At 43.2% G+C, this 19739-nt stretch overlaps 1 protein-coding gene across 1 annotated transcript; it reads left to right on the top strand.

Annotated features, from left to right (window-relative positions):
- The first annotated feature begins 10506 nt into the window (after window positions 1-10506).
- On the top strand, window positions 10507-19091 carry TCTE1 (t-complex-associated-testis-expressed 1). The gene is made up of 4 exons (XM_033144563.1): window positions 10507-10823; window positions 12098-12666; window positions 14487-14936; window positions 18828-19091. The coding sequence occupies exons 1-4, from the start codon at window positions 10646-10648 to the stop codon at window positions 19038-19040; spliced, it is 1410 nt and encodes a 469-aa protein (XP_033000454.1). The 5' UTR covers window positions 10507-10645; the 3' UTR covers window positions 19041-19091.
- The last annotated feature ends 648 nt before the right edge of the window (window positions 19092-19739 follow it).

The following is a 19739-nucleotide window of genomic DNA, read 5'->3' as shown; positions in this document are numbered from 1 at the left end:
TTTGGATATGCTAAATGGCTTTCTATTCAAGAATGTGTAGTTTACTTAATGAGCATAATAGTAGCTAGGCTAGGTAAAGGTAAAGGGACCCCTGACCGTTAGGTCCAGTCGCGGACGACTCTGGGGTTGCGGTGCTCATCTTGCTTTACTGGCCAAGGGAGCCGGCGTACAACTTCCAGGTCATGTGGTCAGCATGACTAAGCCGCGTCTGGCAAACCAGAGCAGCGCAATGTAGCTAGTGCCTAGGCTATATATGCCACCTTTTTTGGGGGGGGGGGGACTTTGGCAATTTTGGATGTACAGTAGCCAGTGTCAGAAGAAAAACAAGTGTGTGAACCGCCCTGAGATCTTCGCATGAAGGGTGGTATACAAACTTAAATAAGTGTGAGTTTTGCAGCGGGCTGGTGAAAGCAGCCTTTCATTGGCTGCTAATGGATGGGCTTTCCGGGGAGAAGGGGAGGCTTCTCGCTGCTGCTTTCCAGATCAGCGCTGTCCAACTGCGTCTTCACTACTCCCCGCGCATATTTGCATCACAGGAACTGCAGAACCCTCTTGTATATTCTCTTCATAACCGGCCCGGTAGAGCATTGCCTGGCCATGAAACTTCCCAGCGATCCAGGGGGGAATGGGGCTCCCAATTCTGCACGAAACAAAATTATTTCCCCCCCCCCTTCCAGTAGCACCTTCCCTCTCTCGTTTGCAATGTGCTTCCTACAACGATCACCACAGCAAAGTCCGTTGATGAGCCTCTCGGTTCATCACCAGGACGGTTTCCTACAACATAGGGCTGTATTCTCCAGACTGGGCGCCACAGCAAAGCTCCCCGTGGTACTGTTGTACCCCAGTTCGGAAGGTGGCACCCACCCCATGCTTAATTTGGCAAAGGCATGCCAGAGCCCGCCGCCGGGATGACGAGAGCGCCTTTTACGGCCGCGCGCCCGCCTCCAGGCCAGCCCTATGCGAGCTTACTGCAAAGCCTGCCTCACTAGGGACTTGCCACCCAGCAAGTGCGTTAGCATTTGCTTCCACGAAAACCCTGGAGTGCTCCAATAGCGGTCCGCCTGTCAGGCACATGGTTATGTTTTAATCTAAAACCGACAATCACCTGGCATGGGCGTAGCCCGGAAATTTTTTTTAGGGGGGGGCAGGCTTCATGTTGGGGTAGGGAAAGCAGAACCGAGTTATCTGTGATGCAATTAGTCAGTTAAGTATTTTTATTTATTTACTTGATGGGGGGCAGCTCCTCCTCCTCCTGCACCCCCCTGGCTACGCCCATGCCACCTGGGCGAAGAATGGGTGGTTCTCAAAGGGTGGCCAGGTAGACGCGAGACCAAAGGCTCCTGCACCTTGCAAGTGGCACAGCTATTAAAGGTGCAGGAGCCCCGTCTTCTTCTTCATCATCACACGAAAACCTCGCGCGCTGTTCTTATCAGCGCCTCTCACTCCCCTTAGCACTGCCTCCACTTCTGAAGGCGGGAGGTACCCATTATTTGGGCGAGGAGGGACGGCAACGCTTTACGGTACGTCGTCCTGACGATTTTTGTTTCAAACGCAAAGGGCACAAGGCAGTCCTAAGCCCCGCCTCTGGGCGTTTCTTCGCGCCCATCCCTCTGAAGCGGGAATGGGCGGCTCCCGCATGCTGATTGGAGGCTGCGCTTAAAAGCCCTTGGCGGGGCGGGGCCGCGCTTGCATCTCTAGCGCCGGCCCTTGGCAACGTTTCGTTTCCCTAGCAACCGCCCCCCCCCCAGGACTAAGCAGGCAAGTGGGATAGCGCGACCCGAGAGACGGGCGTGTGCTGGGACCAGTCGGGAAAGGGGAAAAGAGGGAACCTCGAGACTTCCGGGTTAGCAAAATGTGAAGGTCGCACTCGGGGTGCAGAGGTGCCATCCGTGAAAGGGGAACAACGAGTCGAAGGTTTATTTGTTTTGTTTATTGATTTATCGCATCAGTGCACCACCTTTCCCCTCCAAAGAGCTCAAGGTGGTGTGCATGTTTCTCCTTGCATGGCAAGGGGTTGGGCTAAATGACCCTTGGGCTCCCCCCTTCCACCTCTACAATTCTATGCTTCTATGATCCCCCCCTCCTCACTGAATACCCACAACAGCTCTGTGAGGTAGGTTAGGCTGAGAGGCAGTGACTGGCCCAAGGTCACTCAGTGAGCTTCTTGCCTAAGTGGGGATTTGAACCCTGGTTTCATAGGTCCTAGTCAGGCTACGCCACACTAGCTCAGCAGGTAGGGGACCCCACAAATTTGCAAGAACGATGATGAAGGCAGCCCCTAAGCCCTTTTCGCAGCACTGCTTCTGCCACTGCCTCTCTTTTAATATATAGGCTAGTCCAACTCTATGATATTTGTGTGTGTGTGTGTGTGTGTGTGTGTGTTTTCACAGGCTATAATACTGAGGAAATAACAGGGTTCCTTTAAAGTAAGAGGCAGGCAGTCCTGCTGTCATAAATGTGTGATCTTGGCCTTCTAGTTACTCTGGGTTAGGTGCCAAATGCTGGTGGTTCCCTTTTTGTACAGTTACGGTGATTTTGGAACACACTTTATCCATTCCACAGGCACACACTAAGAGACCAGGAGAAAGCTCACCCTTTTGCCATCCTTGAAGTTTGGGATGGTTTAGGGGTAACTAAAACTATTTCCAGGTGATCAGTTGTTTCTAAGGACTGCAAACTAGAATTCGTATTGGGAATGCAAAAGGGGTGGGGGGGAGCCTTTTCAGTAAACATTTAAAATATGGCTAAAGTGGCTGTGTGAGTGTGAAGAAATACTGAGAGCTTTTGGAGAATAGCAAATGGTGCAAAGCTGTTGATTAGTGAGTTTTAATTCCTTTCTCTTTCACAGCATTTGTATTTAGTGCTTGAATTATGGGGAAAGAGATATGGGATCTCTTAATGACAAGACACCTCCCATAGACTCCCCCCCCCCAATTTAGACAAGACAAGCCCCTCCCAGGCTTCTAAAAAATCATGAAAGATAGAGCACCTTCTCCTGTACTTGGAGCATGGCTTGCATTTCATAGAACTGTGGAATTGTAGAGCTGGAAGCGACCACGAGGGTCATCTAGTCCAACCCCCTGCAATTGTTGAGTGGGTGTTGCAGCTACTTAGTACTGCATTATTAGAAAGTAGGGTTTATATAATGTTCATTTCAGTGGACTTCATGTTGCATCTAAAAGCAGAACATCTTTCCCAGTAAGCACGTTTTATTTCTTAAATTATCGGTAAAAGAAAGTTGAATTGAAAGGGCTTGACTATTAAAAAGCAGCTTAAAATAAAGAAATTGAATGAAGTACTTAAGGACATGGAAGAAAGTCAGTGGTGTTTATTCTTCTATGATTAAATCTATGGCTTATACATCCTTGTGCAAATTGTATAGATTGGAAATTGACTACATTTTGGCATTTCGTTGCATCTCTTTTAGCAATACTTTTGCACTGCACATGATTTAGACACAATGTTGGTGGAAATTTACATATATTGCATTTATATGCTATCTTCTAATTAACTGCATCTTAACATGCTGTTTAATGAAAAATGTCAAGAAAGGATACTATGTATATTCTATGCCAGTGTGCCATTTATGGGAGCAGTTATGTTTTCAAGCCTAAGTTCATTGAATCTGAGATAATGAGTGAATAAGAAAGGCTATTTATCAAATAAAGGCATATCACAGTGAGCGTTATAACAACTTGGTATGCTAGTAATCTATATTGTCCTGTGAAAAAATGAGAACTTTACATTTCCATACTGGAAGTGGAAAGCTGGAAAAACTGGAGGGGGGGGATAAACTACCTGTTTGTACTTTGGCAGGGCAATATAATCTGTTTACTAAGTGGTTACATACATGTGGTAACTTGGTAGAAAGTTATCTAATCATCCATGAATATGTGAATGTGAACCCAAATCAGTACAGGGGAATATATGTATGTACTAACAAAATAAGAAAATGAAGTATAGAACAGCCATGGTGATATGTGATTGCTGCATCAGGAGATCCTGTAAATTGATTCGGTGTGATAAATGACTCACTGCAAGACCTATCACCTTACAACTCCCCAGGCATTTGATCACAGAGTTAATTCAGACACCTTGTGGAATCTTCATCACGCCATAGCAACCTTGCTCTGCTATATTTGCAATGACACTGAATGTGCAGAGAGTGAAACACACATGCTTTGTAAAAGCAGAAAGTAAGTTTGAACACTGTGTTCAGGTTTCTGCCTCGTTTTCCTAGAACATTGCAATCCCTTCATAATACAGTGTACACAGCTCATGAATATAATAGAAAACACACACACACACAAGATTTTTACAACTATTTTCAAAACATCATTTAACATTTCATATTTTATACAATTTTTTTTGGACTTCCATCAACCACGTCTAAAGATTTCCAATTTTCTTATCTTAATCTTGTATTTTCATAATTTCACTATTACTTTTAATAATCTATAACCAATTATCATCTTCCTAAGTTTTTTCTGTAATATTTCATATAGTCCTCCTTACAAAACATCTTGTAAACCTACTAGCGTAATTTGTGGTTTACAATTGCTTTTAAAATAATTCTCAAATTTCTTCCAAGAACCTCTGGTCCCGCTGGTTTTGAATTCTTCCTGTCATCTTGTCCAATTCTGCATAGTCCATTAATTTCATCTGCCATTCTTCCTTCGTCGGTAATTCTTCTTGTTTCCATTTCTGTGCCAATAGTACTCTTGCAGCCGTCGTCGCATATAAAAACAGTTTTTTATCTTGTCTATTAATATCTTCACCTACAATGTCAAGTAAAAAAGCTTCTGGTCTTTTTATAAATGTATATTTCAACATCATTTTCATCTCGTTATATATCATTTCCCAGAAGTTTTTCACTTTCTTACATTCCCACCACATATGATAAAACGTTCCTTCTTTTTCCTTACATTTCCAAAACTTATTACTTATTTTATACATTTTAGCTAATTTCACTGGCGTAATATACCATCTGTACATCATTTTCATTATATTTTCTTTTAAAGCATTGCATGCAGTAAATTTTATTCCTTCTTTCCACAATTTCTCCCAATCCTTTAACTGTATATTATACCCAAAGCCCTTGGCCCAATGTATCATAACCGACTTTACCTCTTCATCTTTTAAGTGCCATTCTGTGATGTTTGGAGCTTTGAGGGTTAAAGAAGCTCAACAGTTTGCTCCTCCCACAGGGAGGATGTGTCACAACATCCGGGTTATCTGCTGTATGCGATGTCTTTGTGATTTATGTGACGCACCGTTTATTTTCTGGTCAGTCTTACTTTCAGTTCTGAACCCGAGAGACCAGAGCGATGATGTCCTCCCATTCTCCGGGAAAGTGGCTATGATTTATATGCTTGTAATAAAGCGTACTTGCTTTGAAACAACCCAGACGTTGTGGGAGTTTAATTGCTGGCACGAAAGGTACACACACCGTTGCGCAAGAAGAAGTAAGAAGTAAGAAGTTTGAACAAACTCTGCTAAAGTACTGGAGAAGCAGGAGAACGCAGAAGGAAGCATGCTGGACACCACTCCAAGTGCTAAACTGGTTTTGAGGCTTTTCCAGTTAAAACCAAAAGCCCCACACATTCCAACAACATACTATACATTTTAGACAATATTTTATAGTTATTATTCCGTATTTCGATTTCAAATTTTGATTTATTATCAAATTTTCTTTAAATTTTCATTAAACATTTCATTGATTTGGCGATAGTGCAACCAATCATTTACACACTCATTTATCTCTTCATAAGGTTTCATTTTCCACTTACTTACTTCTTTTCTTATTAATTTTTCATATGTGGCCCATTCTCCACTCATGTTTAACTTTTTCACACTCATGACCTCCAAGGGTGACAACCACCAAGGTGTTTTACGTTCTAATAGGTTTTTATACCTATCCCAAATTTCAAACAGATCTTTGGAATATATGGTTACCAAATCCTTTGTGAACCTTTGTTTTATTATACTTAATAAAGTAAACATCTCTAAGTGGTTTATATAAAAACAATGAAATTGCAAACAGCATTATTCAATAAAAATTTCCAAAAAAAGGTAAAGGTAAAGGGACCCCTGACCGTTAGGTCCAGTCGTGTCCGACTCTGGGTTTGAACCACCAACCTTCTGATCAGCAAGCCCTAGGCTCTGTGGTTTAGACCACAGTGCCACCCACGTCCCATTTCAAAAAAAAAAAAACCCTAGATAAAAACAAGCCCCCAAGGTATAAAACATTATTAATCCTGACTACCAAATGATCTTGCACTACTGTATGTAGAATGAGAAGAGCCCTGCTTTCTGCCATTTGGACACTTGCCTTTTTTCAGTTTGCAGCGTATTCAATCCACGTGGTTAATTGTAATTTGGTGGTTTCACATTTCAGTCTCCCAGCCCTTTCAAAGGCAGGCTGCAATTGAAACTGCAGAATCACAACTTACTGTAGTCCACAAAAGCTCATGCCGTAATAAATCTGTGGGTCTTTAAGGTGCCACAAGACAGGTTAACATGGCTCCCCTACTGGAAATTGTTGCAACCAAATCAGTGTTCTAGCACAGGTTGATGCTAAACAGTTGGATGCTAAATTGATGCCATTTGATTTGTATGCAGAGGAAACTGAACGGCTTCCTTTTCCCATAAGGAGATATGGTGCCACTGTTGGTAGCAGGCTTTAGGTGGATTAGTTTAGGACAAGTGTATGTGCCGTGCCTATCATGTGGATTGTAAGAACATGGTGTGGTGTGACACTTCTAATTGAGATTTGAATTGTAAATAATCTTAAACCCAGGCTTTATTTTGGCTAAACCAAGGGTACCAGTGATTTTTTGATAGCCCTAGAATAGTGGAATTGTGTGTACAAAAGGGAAGAAATCTGGGTGCCGTCACATCTGGCGATGACTGCTAGATCCTAAAGCTTGCCATTTGGTCCCCAGCAATAAGACTCCGTGGGAATTTTGCAACAAAGCGTCACACTTTGGAGCAGATAATCACAAAATTGCAGCATTTAGAAGAGTTTCAGGACATGTAAACTAAAGGGATGTGTAGTAAACTGCCTACAGAGCAGAACTTCTTTTGGATGGAGCCTCCCTTTTTAAAAGCAGCCCTCCATGCTGCCTTTAAGTTGTTCCTAAAACTCGGGGGAGTTTCAGAAGTACTCCTCAGAACAGTCGGAAATAGAAATGATACTTTCCTGACCATGTGTGGAAATGCTTTTCCTGCATAAAGTGGCTCTTTGGATTCAAGCCATAGGCTTTATGAGCTACAACTGGCATTAGAGGTTTTAATGAACTGTTCTGCACTTGCAGGCTCCTTTTTTAAAAGTCAATAGAGATTTAGTTGAAATTCACCTACAGCTGCTGTCTTGCTTTATGGAATCTTTAATCATGAGATGTTTTATTTTTAAAATACAATTTTGAATATGCACACTTTGACAATTGCATTCACAGCTGTTCCCAATAAAAAAAATTAGAATCCTGCTCATTATTAATCGTTTATGCAGTTATCCTGTTCATGGTGCTTTACAGAAATAAACTCATGTCCATGCCTGCCTCTTGGAAGAAGCTACAGTTGCACAGTGGTTCTTTTACTATTGTCCAGTAATATTTGGACTATTTGGGAAGTGCAGAAAGCTTTTTGAGTTCTCGTGCTTCATGACCCCAGGGGGTTGTTCTTGAATTTGCCAACTGTTTTCTCCCTTCCATATTCTGGGATTGATGAAGATTGGAGTGACAAGATGGTTCTGGTCACAGCAGTCAAATCTGTAGAAGCCCTGACTGAGGAGCAGCGCTGGGCTGGCTTCACACAGGAAGGTAAAATCACAGAGCACAGAGAGCAGAAACCACAGTTATGAGGGCTGTTGCATTCTGGATTTCTGTGCGGCTTTTGGGGTGAAGAAGAAGAAGAAGAAGAAGAAGAAGAAGAAGAGTTTGGATTTGATATCCCGCTTTTCACTACCCGAAGGAGTCTCAAAGCGGCTAACATTCTCCTTTCCCTTCCTCCCCCACAACAAACACTCTGTGAGGTGAGTGGGGCTGAGAGACTTCAGAGAAGTGTGACTAGCCCAAGGTCACCCAGCAGCTGCATGTGGAGGAGCGGAGACACGAACCCGGTTCCCCAGATTATAAGTCTACCGCTCTTAACCACTACACCATACCGCCTGCAAGTGTACAGTGATTGCTCAATAATAGCTGATTTTCCACCCTCACTAGGATTAGCTGGTCTCCGGTGGACATTATTCCATGTCATTTGGCCCTCGGGCAGCAATGTCTCACAATTTCTGTAGACACCTAAGCATCCATTTGACCTGGCTTCTCCCTGCCCTTCATTTTAGTGTGCTTCGCTTCGCTCTGGCACCTGCTGCTTTGCTGCTACCATCTGAGAAGCCTTTGCAGACACATTATCAGTAACACAACATGAATAACTTGGATTTCCCCCTTGCATTCTTCAAAGGGTTTGCAGAGGTCTGCTCTTGTGATTTAGCAGGTTGTATTTTATCAGCACTACCCCAGACAGCTTGGGGGCTGAGAAAATTACCCATTGCAAAGGTTTCAAAGGCACCAGGGCTTTAGCACACCAAAAGGCTGCTTCTTATGTGTGCTTGAAAGCAAAATGGAGCAGCTTCATGGACAGGAAGGAAATAATGAGCTTGATCTCTGCCGTGGCACTGGCTTCTCTCTTTGTAACGGGAAGGTAGTGTATAAGATCAAAGGACTTCTCAGCAGAAGTGTGCCGGATTGGGGCACTAGTTTCCGCACAACTGCAGGTGTCTTTGTAGAAGGTTACGAGGACGTCTTGTGCACATGAACGCTGTGTCAGAGAATAGGACATTTCCCACTCTCAATTCACACACCATATCCAACTGCTGTGCCGCATAAAGTAAGCCTCATTGAGCTTAATGGGATTTACTGTTACTGCTTATTGTATGGGTTGTTTTTTAAGTTCCAGCCTTATTTTAACATGTTTTCTTTAAAAGCCTAGATGAGCACTTTGCTAAAATGAGAGAACGCTCAACTTTTAAACCTTGAAGAGATTAAGAGGCTGAGCATTCCCCCATTATGACACAGTATTCATCTAGCATTTTAATGAAAAATCTCAGTAAGGACCTGCAGGATTGCCCACTTCTATAATGGTTTCCATGTTAAAATATAATTGTAACCTTATTTAGCTCAGCAGGGGGGAACTCTTGGACTTCCACATGTTTCTGGACTAAAATTCCCATCTGCCTCAGCTGTTGTTGTTGTTGTTGTTGTTGAGTCGTTCAGTCGTGTCTGACTCTTCGTGACCCCATGGACCAGAGCACGCCAGGCACGCCTATCCTTCACTGCCTCTCGCAGTTTGGCCAAACTCATGTTAGTAGCTTCGAGAACACTGTCCAACCATCTCATCCTCTGTCGTCCCCTTCTCCTTGTGCCCTCCATCTTTCCCAACATAAGGGTCTTTTCTAGGGAGTCTTCTCTTCTCATGAGGTGGCCAAAGTACTGGGGCCTCAACTTCAGGATCTGTCCTTCTAGTGAGCACTCAGGGCTGATTTTTGCCTCAGCTAGCACAGCTAATGACTGGGGGCGAGTTGTAATCAAACAACATCTGGATGGCCACAGGTCCCCCACCACTGTTCTTTGGAGGCCCTGAGCTCTGTGATGGCATGCATTTCTAGCATTATTTTTTAAAAGAGACTTGGGGGAGCAAGTTACAGGTAGGTAGCCGTGTTGGTCTGCCATAGTCGAAACAAAATAAAAAATAAAATTCCTTCCAGTAGCTCCTTAAAGACCAACTAAGTTTGTTCTTGGTATGAGCTTTCGTGTGCATGCACACTTCTTAGGGGAGCAAGTTACAGCTATCCCCTTGCTTAAGAGCTATCCCCTCCAGTCAAAATGTACAGACTATACTTTGCTATTATGTTGTGCCTCTGTTTTGGCACTTCAACTCCTAGGAGGTGGAATGGATGAACTGCAACTTGGATAATATGTTGTCTCCTTAAGAAATATGGGTACTGCAAGTGAGATTGGCGTGTGAAATTAGACTAGTTCAGAGAAAGGAGAATGAGACTGCCAGATTCTGTTCTGTGCTTGGTTGGTTTTTTTTTTAATGTATAAATAAATTTTTTCATCATGTGAACCCCCTGCACTGACACCCTGCTGCATTTTGATGTGAAACCACCACTTCAGTGTGCTTATAAATCCAGTTTGAGTATGAGTCACTTCCTCTAATTGCTTCATCTTAGGAGACATTTAATAGCTCAGGAAAAGGTGAAACGAACTTCCTGATGTAAAAAACTTCCAGTTATTAAATGTTCTTATATTCACAGGAGTTGGTCCAGTGAAACAGTCTGTCTACCTTCTTTGTTTTGTATGTGCATTGGTGGAGGCGTGTAACTAATAATTGATTGGACTACATCAAAGGTTTAAATAATGCAGTTGTAAAGGACTTCCTCCTCCCTACACTTGTAGTATAATGCACCACATCAAATATTTTATTAGTGAGTGGTACTGACTTCTGGATTTTTCTAGGAAGAATGGCTGCTGAACTTTCGTGTTCCAGTTTGCGCAGAACTTTCAAACCATTCTAAGAGAGAAAGAGAGAAAAAAGAAAGCAAAAGAAAAGAAAAGAGAGCGAAGTGTTACCCCAGCACTTCAAGATGCAGGAGCCAGTTGCTGCAGACCCCAATGCAGTCCCTCCCCCAAGCCGTACCAGAAACCCAGCAGCTAACCCTCGGCGTATGCGGCGGATTATAGCTGAGGATCCTGAGTGGAGTCTAGCTATAGTGCCACAGCTCACAGAGCTCTGCATACAGAACATAATCAACAACTTTGAAAGTAAGTAATTTCTCATCCTCTGGTTTCCCTTGCTAAGAATGTACCTTTAGATCACAGGTTGAAATTATACATGCAATTGAGGATTGAGTTTTTAAAAATGAAACTAAGTGGAATGGCCCTTAAAAAATGTCTGGGAATTATTCCATAGACCAAGGGTAGTGTCAGGGTGCTGCCCTCACCTCACGGCAAAGGGTTGCCAGGGCTTTCTCACTATCGCGAGCCCCCTCCCCACCTGCTCAGCAATTTGTCTTCCTCCAGTGAGGGAGGCAGTGATCCCTCTAGTGGGGAGGGAGAGACGGGAAGGGGAAGTAGGAGTCAGGGCTCTGACAGGGAAGGAGAGCCCTCGCATCAAGCAGGGACTGGAGGTGAGGTGCCTCTTCCGTCTCCCCACTTGCGCAGGGGGGGGGAGATGCAGAGGGGGGAAGCGGGGGTTCCGCATCCCGCGGCTTTTATGCTGGGCAAAGAACCAGAAAGAGTCATTCCCGGACTCTGCCAAAGGATGAGCTAGACGTACCTTTTGTTGCTGCACTGTACATATCTGCACAATAAAAGAAACCTAGTTTTAGAAACCTCGGCGTCAGGCTGGTTAGTCATGAGCAATCACTGAAAACTCTTACAGGTAGCTAATGTGGTGCCCTCCACTACAACTCCCTTTCTTCCTGACCATGTTGTTGATGGGAACTGTAGTCCTAACAACTTTTGGAGGGCACCACTTTGGCTGCTGCTGCTCTAGACCAAGTCATTCCTGCTGCTGCTTTTTTTTTTGAAGCATTGTAGTCTGCAGTATAACACAAAACTTTCATTTGTTCCTAGGGGAATCCTGGAAACGATTGTTCTGTGAGTAGGGCTTGGTCTTCCTAATAGAATTCTTAGCATCCTCAGTAAAATACTCTTCTCAAGATTATTTACTGGAAGCGCTGCTAAACTTGTACAAACTCAAATGTGTGTTGCTTTCAATATATGATGCTGTGTCTGAATAATTGTTTAATCTGCTGGTGCTATTCTGATGCTAAATTTTTATCTGCTTGTTTTATTTACTGCTGTTATTTGAGTTTCTTTAGTGTTGCTGTTTTTTCTTATTCTTTTGTAATAATTGAGATGCGTATTCTGTTGTTTTATTGGTCACTGTAACCTGCTTTGGGGAGGATAATTTAAAAATCAGACAAACAAATAAATAATCTATCTATACCTAGCAAATAGATCTTCATGGTGCTATAAAAAGCAGCAAACAGACACCACATTCCAAAAGGTTCACTTCTCTTCTTTCCAACCAGGTAATCCTATTTTGAATAGCCTCCTTCCTGATCACCAAAGGAAGGTGCTGGACAAGGTCTCCACAAGTCTGCCCCTTACTGTGACTGCCAACCTGATTAGTGATGAAGGTTATTGGAAACGATGTTGCATTGCGAGATGGGCAGTTTGTGACGTGTCCCGCTATGGAAACAGCTGGAAACGGATGTATTTTGAACGTCACTTGGAGAACATCTTGAAGTTCTACATTCCAGACACCACTAACCCCAACCAGGTCCTGGATGTCATCCCACTCTGCAAGGAATATGTGAAGAAGCTAGATATCGACCAGTTCCTTCCACCTGTGAAAATAGATCAGAAGAAGGAAGACGAAGAAGCCTCTGATACAGAAAGTGATTCTGGAATGGACGAACCTTCCATGGACCATTTTGATATGAGTATGCTCACTCCAGCGCTCTGTCACCTAGAGGAGCTGCACTTATCTTATGGCGTTAAAGATTGTGGCATGAATTTTGAGTGGAATCTTTATGAGTTCACCTACCGTGACTGCTGCTCTCTGGCCAGTGCTGTCAAGAAGTGTCCAACTTTAAAAGTAACTTGCCATATAGCCTACAGTTCTATAATATTTAGAAACCCTGAACCTAGAATGATGGTTCCCAAGGGTCAGAGGACAATTTTAAACCTTTAGTGAATAATTTTGTCCAAATCATTACCTGGCATCAGTACAGTAGGGCCACAACTTAGGTTACATTCCAGGGATCGTGCCTAAAGCCAAAATTGCATTTAGTCAAAGCACATTAGGTGCAATGGCAGGTGGGATTGCCAAAGTCTTTTTTCCCAGATACCTGCCCACTGTCCACTCATTTTTTTAAAAAAATTAACCTTTTTTTTGCTAAGTATGGAAAGCTGAATGCACACAAATGTGCATAAGTTGCAGGCTCACCGTACTTCCATGGCCACAGAGGGCCCCTTTTGCACCATACTTGTATACCAATCTCAAACACTCTTATATTGAAGTTAGATGCCATTACAGCCAAGCAATGGGAGCCACTCTTCCTTAGCTTCAGCTGGTGTAGATGGGGTCAACTACATGGATTCTTCCCACCTGATCCTAGCTGTGCAAGGCTGATGTGCAAAGGACCTATGTGATTGACCCTGCTTACATGGCACACCTGTCAAGTGTCCTGGAAAAAACGGGACATCCCTTTTTTGTACAAGATTGGGGTGGCCATTTGGGGGGCAGCAATCTTGCGCTGAAAAAAAGTGCTGGGGGGGGGGAATTGTGGTGTGGGTCATGCGATTTGCCCCAGAGCGTGGCCCGGAAGACGTGTGACCTGTTTTTTGAAATTAAAAAGTTGGACAGTATGACATGGTACTAGAGCTTTAAATTTTAAAGCAATGAGATGAAGCCTTGATAAATAAGCTCTTAAATCTCTCGGGATTTAAATTGAACACCCCCCCCCAAAAAAAGGCCAAATAAGGCAAGGTTTGGGAGATCCACTATTAAATCTCTTGACATTTCTATTTTTCTTAAAAGCAGCCACAGAGCCTCCAGACTGGAGCTGCAGTGCCAGGAGAGGGGGCATTTAACCCCATATTTCAGCATTTTGCTCTGATCAAAATCCCTCCCTCAAGTGGCAGTCTAGATCAGGAAAATCACTTGGGGGAAAGAGTTAGGTCTTTCTCCTCCTGCGGTAGAGGCCTAATCCAACGTGGGGTGGCCCTCTTCAGCAACTCTTTAAGAGAAAAAAAAACAAATGAAGAGAGATTGAATCGTGGATCACCCACATCTTGTTGAGTTTGGTCCTAATGTGGCTTGCATTAAAACAACTGCCTTAAGGTTCCTTTTCATACTGTCCCCCCCCCCAATATATTTTAATAATAATAATAATAATAATAATAATAATAATAATAATTTATACCCTACCCACACCTTGTCCAAGATGTCTATTTATAATGTAGACATCTGCATAAGAGGTTTAAATGAGGAAGCAAGGCAAGCAATAGCCTCTACTGGTTGCTAGAGACCTACAGTTCCTCTAAAAAAATAAGAGGATGGGTGGAATGACCTTTCAACTCCGCACCCTCAAACCACCCTCAGTAGTGTATAAAGCTATCCATTGGCTTATAACACTTGAAAGACTTGTGTTGGTATCTCACTCTTGATGACTGAACCACCCTTCTACCTTTTACCGGAAATACAGGTTACGCTTATTGCTTCTGATATGTGAACTTTTTCAAAAAGCAGCTAAGGCAATGAACTGTCCAAATCCCTTGCCTTTCAGTGAGAACTGAGTGGTTCTGTGGGTGTTTGAGGCAATAATAATAATAATAATAATAATAATAATAATAATAATAATGTCTGAAATATTTTTCTTTATCAAACCATGTAACCTTATTCTTCTGCTGCAGGTCTTCAAACTGTCTCGAAGCAAAGTGGATGACGAAAAATCTCGTGTGCTGATCCATGAACTGTTAGACCACCCCTCGCTAACAGAACTAAACTTATCTCACAATCTGATTGCAGACCGGGGAGCACGAGCTGTTGGCAAACTGATCAACCGCAGCAAGATAGTAACCCTTAACCTTTGTGATAACAGGATCCGTGCTCAGGGAGCCCAGGCGATTGCTCACGCCTTGTCCAAGAATTCCATTCTGACGTCCCTCAATCTGCGTCTCAACTGCATTGAGGATGAGGGAGGCCAAGCCATTTGCCACGCCCTCTTGGCGAACGGCACTCTGACAAATCTTCACTTGGGTGGCAATGAGTTGTCGGAGCCAACGGCCACCCTTTTCTCTCAGGTCCTTGCTCAGAACACGGCTCTGACTCACATCAACCTCTCCTGCAACCACATTGGGCTAGTACGCAATCTCTTTTCCTACAAGGGGGATGGGCACATAGCACTTGTGTAGAATGTTCAAAGCACTTTACATACATTATCTTAAGTAATCCTTACAACCTTGTAAAGTAGGGCAGGTGGTGTTTCTTTTGAAGCTGAGAGATAGTGGCTTGTCATCTCACAGTGAATTTTTGGCTGGGATAGACTTGGACTGGCCTACATGTGTAGGAGAATGAGGTGGGGGGGGGGTGGAAGTATCAAACTCCCTGCTAGCAGAAGCCTGTCACATCACAGGGAGCTTCTAGCTTAATCCACTCCTTGTTCTGCTAGTTTTTAATTTGCAGAGTTTTGTTTTGTGTTTAACTCAAAACTGAAGTAGCACAGTCCATGTGCTTTTGTACTATAGCAGATTGAAAGTGGGAGTGTGTGTGTGTGTGTGTGTATGTGTGTGTGTAGGAACATTTGTAGTATAAAAAATTACGGGATTTTAGCAGGAAAACTATAGGATGCACACTGACTGCAGCCAAAGCAGTATAACTGCCCTTAAACTTTTGCAGGTGCAAATGGTATTCAAAGTGTGATTGCATATATAACCAGCCTGATAGTATGATGAGCACAAATCATGATGAATGTACAATAATGTCTTGTGAGGCCCCTAAAACACTTTCTGTGGTTTGCTAGCAATAGACCCAGAATATATATCTGGCTTACACTGAAGGATGAACGTCCTTATTTCTCTGCTTAGCAGCAGAGAAAGCTGCTGGAGAATGGGCTGTTTCAAATTGTGTTTAGGAACTCTACATTGCAGCATTATGTGTGACTACATTTTACACATCTTTTCTTAATTTGTTAATGTGGCAACAGGTGATTGATGCAACCTGTTAGGAATGTATTTCTGTTCATTTCTATATAATGTTGCTGCAGAAAATAGCACACCAGCTGCTTTGCTATCTTTTCCTAGTTTGTGCTTGCAACAAAGGCAGAGAGTGGGTAACTTGCCCCAGGACTGTCTGAAATCCCGTATTTTACCAAAGGGCAGAGGTCTGAATTCTACCCTCAGTGGCTGTCTTTTGAGAAGTTGGCAACTCTCTATATGGAAGAGCTACATATATTAGTCTTTGTTGCTTGCTTTATGTCTATCCATGCGTGCTTTAGATTTTCTTGTTCCAACTTTCATGAAGCAAAATATTCTACTGGATCAGTTCATGTGGATAAAAGTGTGCAAACTCTTAATATTCAGAGTTGTGATCCAATGGAAGCAAAAGCTCTGAAAACTCCAGCAGCTTTTGCATGTTCATTGGCATATTTTGCTTGGTCTGCTGTATCTTTTCCAATCTTCTGCAATAACATGGCCACCAGATTCCAGCTGGCTAATGGGCTTAAACAAAATGGCAATATTCCGATTTCTGAGGATGGTGTGATTGATTTCCCCAGAAATTATTCTAAATTCTGGGTGTCTGCAAGGTAGGGTCCTTCATCTAATTGAGTGATGACTTTTTCTTAAAATCCAGACTGGGACGGGGCAGGGCAGAAGGGGTTGAGAAGCAAGAAGATACAGAACATAACGCCACTCCAGAGACATGTCCGCCCATGTCACAGCTCAGGAATCTCTACTTTTCATCCCACGCTTTTAAGGTCTGTCTGGTGCATGTATCACGATGCTATCACCTGCTTTTAGTTCTTGCCATGCCAATACTGTTCCCTCTGGTTCTGTCACATGCTTTTTTAGATGCCTCAGAGGTTGAGGGAGTTAATGACTTCTTGTCTCTTTCCCCCAGGATGCCAAAATCTTAACCAAATTGCCTAAGCAAACACTTTATCATCTCTTGACATGGTAATGAGGAGGTAGGAAGATGTCACTGTCATAATGACACTTTCATAACGGGGAGCGTGACACACCATCCATTCTGTGAGCATTTGGCAATAGCAGCGGTAGCTTGACGAATAGGTGACAGGAGAGGTTGACAAATCTGCTTGCCTTGGTGAGCATCCCTCTCTACTCCAAGAGGCACAGTTTCGGGCTAAAGGGACAAGTGCCTGGAACTGGGAAGGAGGGTGCAGCACATTCTAAGCTCCCCGGAATCTCAGCACAGCAGGGTTGCAGAGGCAACCTCCACACAAGGAACTCATCCCTGTCTCATGCTTGGACTCTTCTAACACACACACACACTGTGATCTGTTCCCATGCATAAGCTCCTGCTATTCCCAGGGTCATTGTCCCTGTTTGCCCTCCTGCCAGCCATCCCTTTCTCCTGCATATGCATGATAACTCAGACTGGTAGTTATTGAAGGAGCATGTTGGAAACCCCAATCTCTCCCCCCCCCTCTCTCTCTCTCTGTGTGTGTGTCAAACTGCAAGTTCTAGTTTAATTGCACAAGCACTCTCTATCTGAAGAAGTGTGCATACACACGAAAGCTCATACCAAGAACAAACTTAGTTGGTCTCTAAGGTGCTACTGGACAATTTTATTTTTATATCTACAAGCACTCTCTATTTTAGAGTAGGGGCTGCTCCAGTAACTCAGTGCTCAAAAGGTGGACTCTTTCCCACCCCCCTCCATGGAAGTTTTATTAAAATTTTAAACAATAAAACAACCCCAAGGAAGCAATTCCATCAAAAACAAGAACTCTGGTGTAAACATTTACAGCCAGTTTATAGGTCATACAGCTGTTTCCATGATCACAATAGTTATCAAGGTACATATCGTCTCCATGGGCATTCTTGAGAGGGGGAAGAGAAATATTTCTCCTGCTTATTAACATAAGCAAAAAAGGGAAGTCATATGTCACCAAAATCGGTTGTCCCTTTCACAGGTCTCCTACATCTTGTGATATCTGAGTTAACCACTTCCCACACATTATTAATCCAGTTATAGAATGAAATTGCAAGCTTTGTTTTCCAATGCTGTGTGCTATTATGTGTCTGGCAGCGGTTAATAAAAGGTTGGCCAATTCTCTGTGCTGGAGAGAGCGTTAGAGGACTGTTGATAAGGGCCCAGCACATGAAATGTTTTCACACTGGCAGAGGCAGTTTTGTTGCTCTAAATCTTTGGATGAAGGGTAGTATATACATTTAATAAATGTTATGTGCCGGGTGCTTTATTATTATTTTGAAAGTTCTTCAGTTTTATAGGACCACCTCGTGGAATGCTGTTTATTGAGCGTTCTTCATGATTTGTACTTAAGATGTTATGGGAGCAGTTAGACCTCCTGATCACACTTTCAATACCACTTGCACTTGCAAAGGTTTGGAGTTGGTCATACTTACTCATTTGCATACCTTTGTTGTCATTGTACAACCTGTGTACAGTGAAATTAAATGAGCCTCCCCCCCCCAACACTCAATCTGTTATCGAACAACACAGCACCTCGCAAGTCAATTTCGCTATGTTATTTTCCGTTCAACAGCCTAACAGCCCACGTCCCGTAGCTTCCTGCTAAAATCTGATAACTTTTCATACCACAAATGTTCTGGTGGATTTTTTGCCGCTCTAGATGGTGATAAGGTGATAATATTGGGGAGGCATCGCAGAAGAACTACTGAATGATGTGTGGATGCCCAGTATAAATCCTCCTCTACTGCATTATAATCACAGTAGTGACACCCTCTGAATATACCTTTATATACCTGCCAACTATGAGTTCACTTAACACATTTGATGAAGTAGGCTTCAGCCCATGAAAACTTATGCTATAATAACTTTGTTGGTCTAAGGGCGCCACGAGATTTCATTGTCTTTTCTTTTTGTAAATAAAAAATAGCATATAAGGAAGCATGTTTGCCCTTAAGGCATTTTTAGGTCTTAGTTGTAAACCAACCAAGGTGCTTTGGGGCAATGTGGTTTAAACCCGAAGGTTGTTTGTGTGCATTTTCTCTTTTTTACCTTCAGCCTAGTCTTTTTATTGATTCCAGGATGGAGGGAAGCAGCTGCTGGAAGGCATGACTGATAACAAGACAGTGGTAGAATTTGACCTGAGGCTGGCAGAGGTGGGCCAAGAGAGCGAATACCTCATTAACCAGGCCATAAAGACCAACCAGGAACTAGCCCGACACAAAAGCCTGCAGCACCCAACCTTTGCAGCTGTCCCACATACAGTTGAAGAAAAACACCCCGAACAAGGCTAACATTTCCTGTGTTTTTGTCTTCACCATGCGAGATTAAATGCCTATTTTGTTTTTTGCTAAGCATTGTGCTCAAAAGTTCCTTCTTCTCAGCTGTGTTTGAACTTGGCTGGCCATGGCTTCCTTTCCTCCTGCCTTTCTCTTCACCTTCCCATGAAGCCTGTGGCACAAGTCCCTTGGGACCATGTCATATTGCACCTGAGCCTGGGCCTAACCATAGCAGGGTCGACGGAAGGCATGTGGCTACCCTGTTTACCCCCTTCCTCCCCTTGCTCTGTTGTTCCTCTTTGTCAGATTTTAGATTGGAAGCTGCTAAAGGCAGGGACTTCTACTCTGTAAAGTACACCCTGATGGAGCTAGATTATGGTGATTATTAATCATTGATTAAATCTTTTAAAATCATTTTTGACAGGCAATTCTGGGAACTGAACATGATGATACTGTAAAAGCAGGTTAAGCAAGGCAGAGTATGTTGAAAGTGAGCTGCATCTAGCAAAATCCTTCAGGTACAAGATTCTTGTTTAATAATTCACTGATTTTTTTTGTATATTTTTGAATGAAGCTTTCCCTCTCTCTTTGCCACCCCATCAACCCTCTTTCCCCCTTGTGATCCCAAAGCAAAAGTCCTCTCAATAGCAGAAACAGCAAGCAGACAAAAAAGGACTAAAGTTCAGCCCTCTGCTGCCTTCACGGTCTAGTGGT

This window comes from Lacerta agilis, chromosome 3, assembly GCF_009819535.1.
Source record: "Lacerta agilis isolate rLacAgi1 chromosome 3, rLacAgi1.pri, whole genome shotgun sequence".
Taxonomy (NCBI): Eukaryota; Metazoa; Chordata; class Lepidosauria; order Squamata; family Lacertidae; genus Lacerta; species Lacerta agilis.
This window is presented reverse-complemented; position numbering and strand designations above follow the sequence as displayed.

Excerpts from the sequence above, each read along its gene's own strand:
- TCTE1 (XM_033144563.1), top strand. The coding sequence starts at position 10,646 with ATGCAGGAGCCAGTTGCTGCAGACCCCAATGCAGTCCCTCCCCCAAGC. Across the intron at positions 12,667-14,486 it reads AGAAGTGTCCAACTTTAAAA|GTCTTCAAACTGTCTCGAAG; the intron begins GTAACTTGCCAT and ends CTTCTGCTGCAG. Across the intron at positions 14,937-18,827 it reads CCTGCAACCACATTGGGCTA|GATGGAGGGAAGCAGCTGCT; the intron begins GTACGCAATCTC and ends TATTGATTCCAG.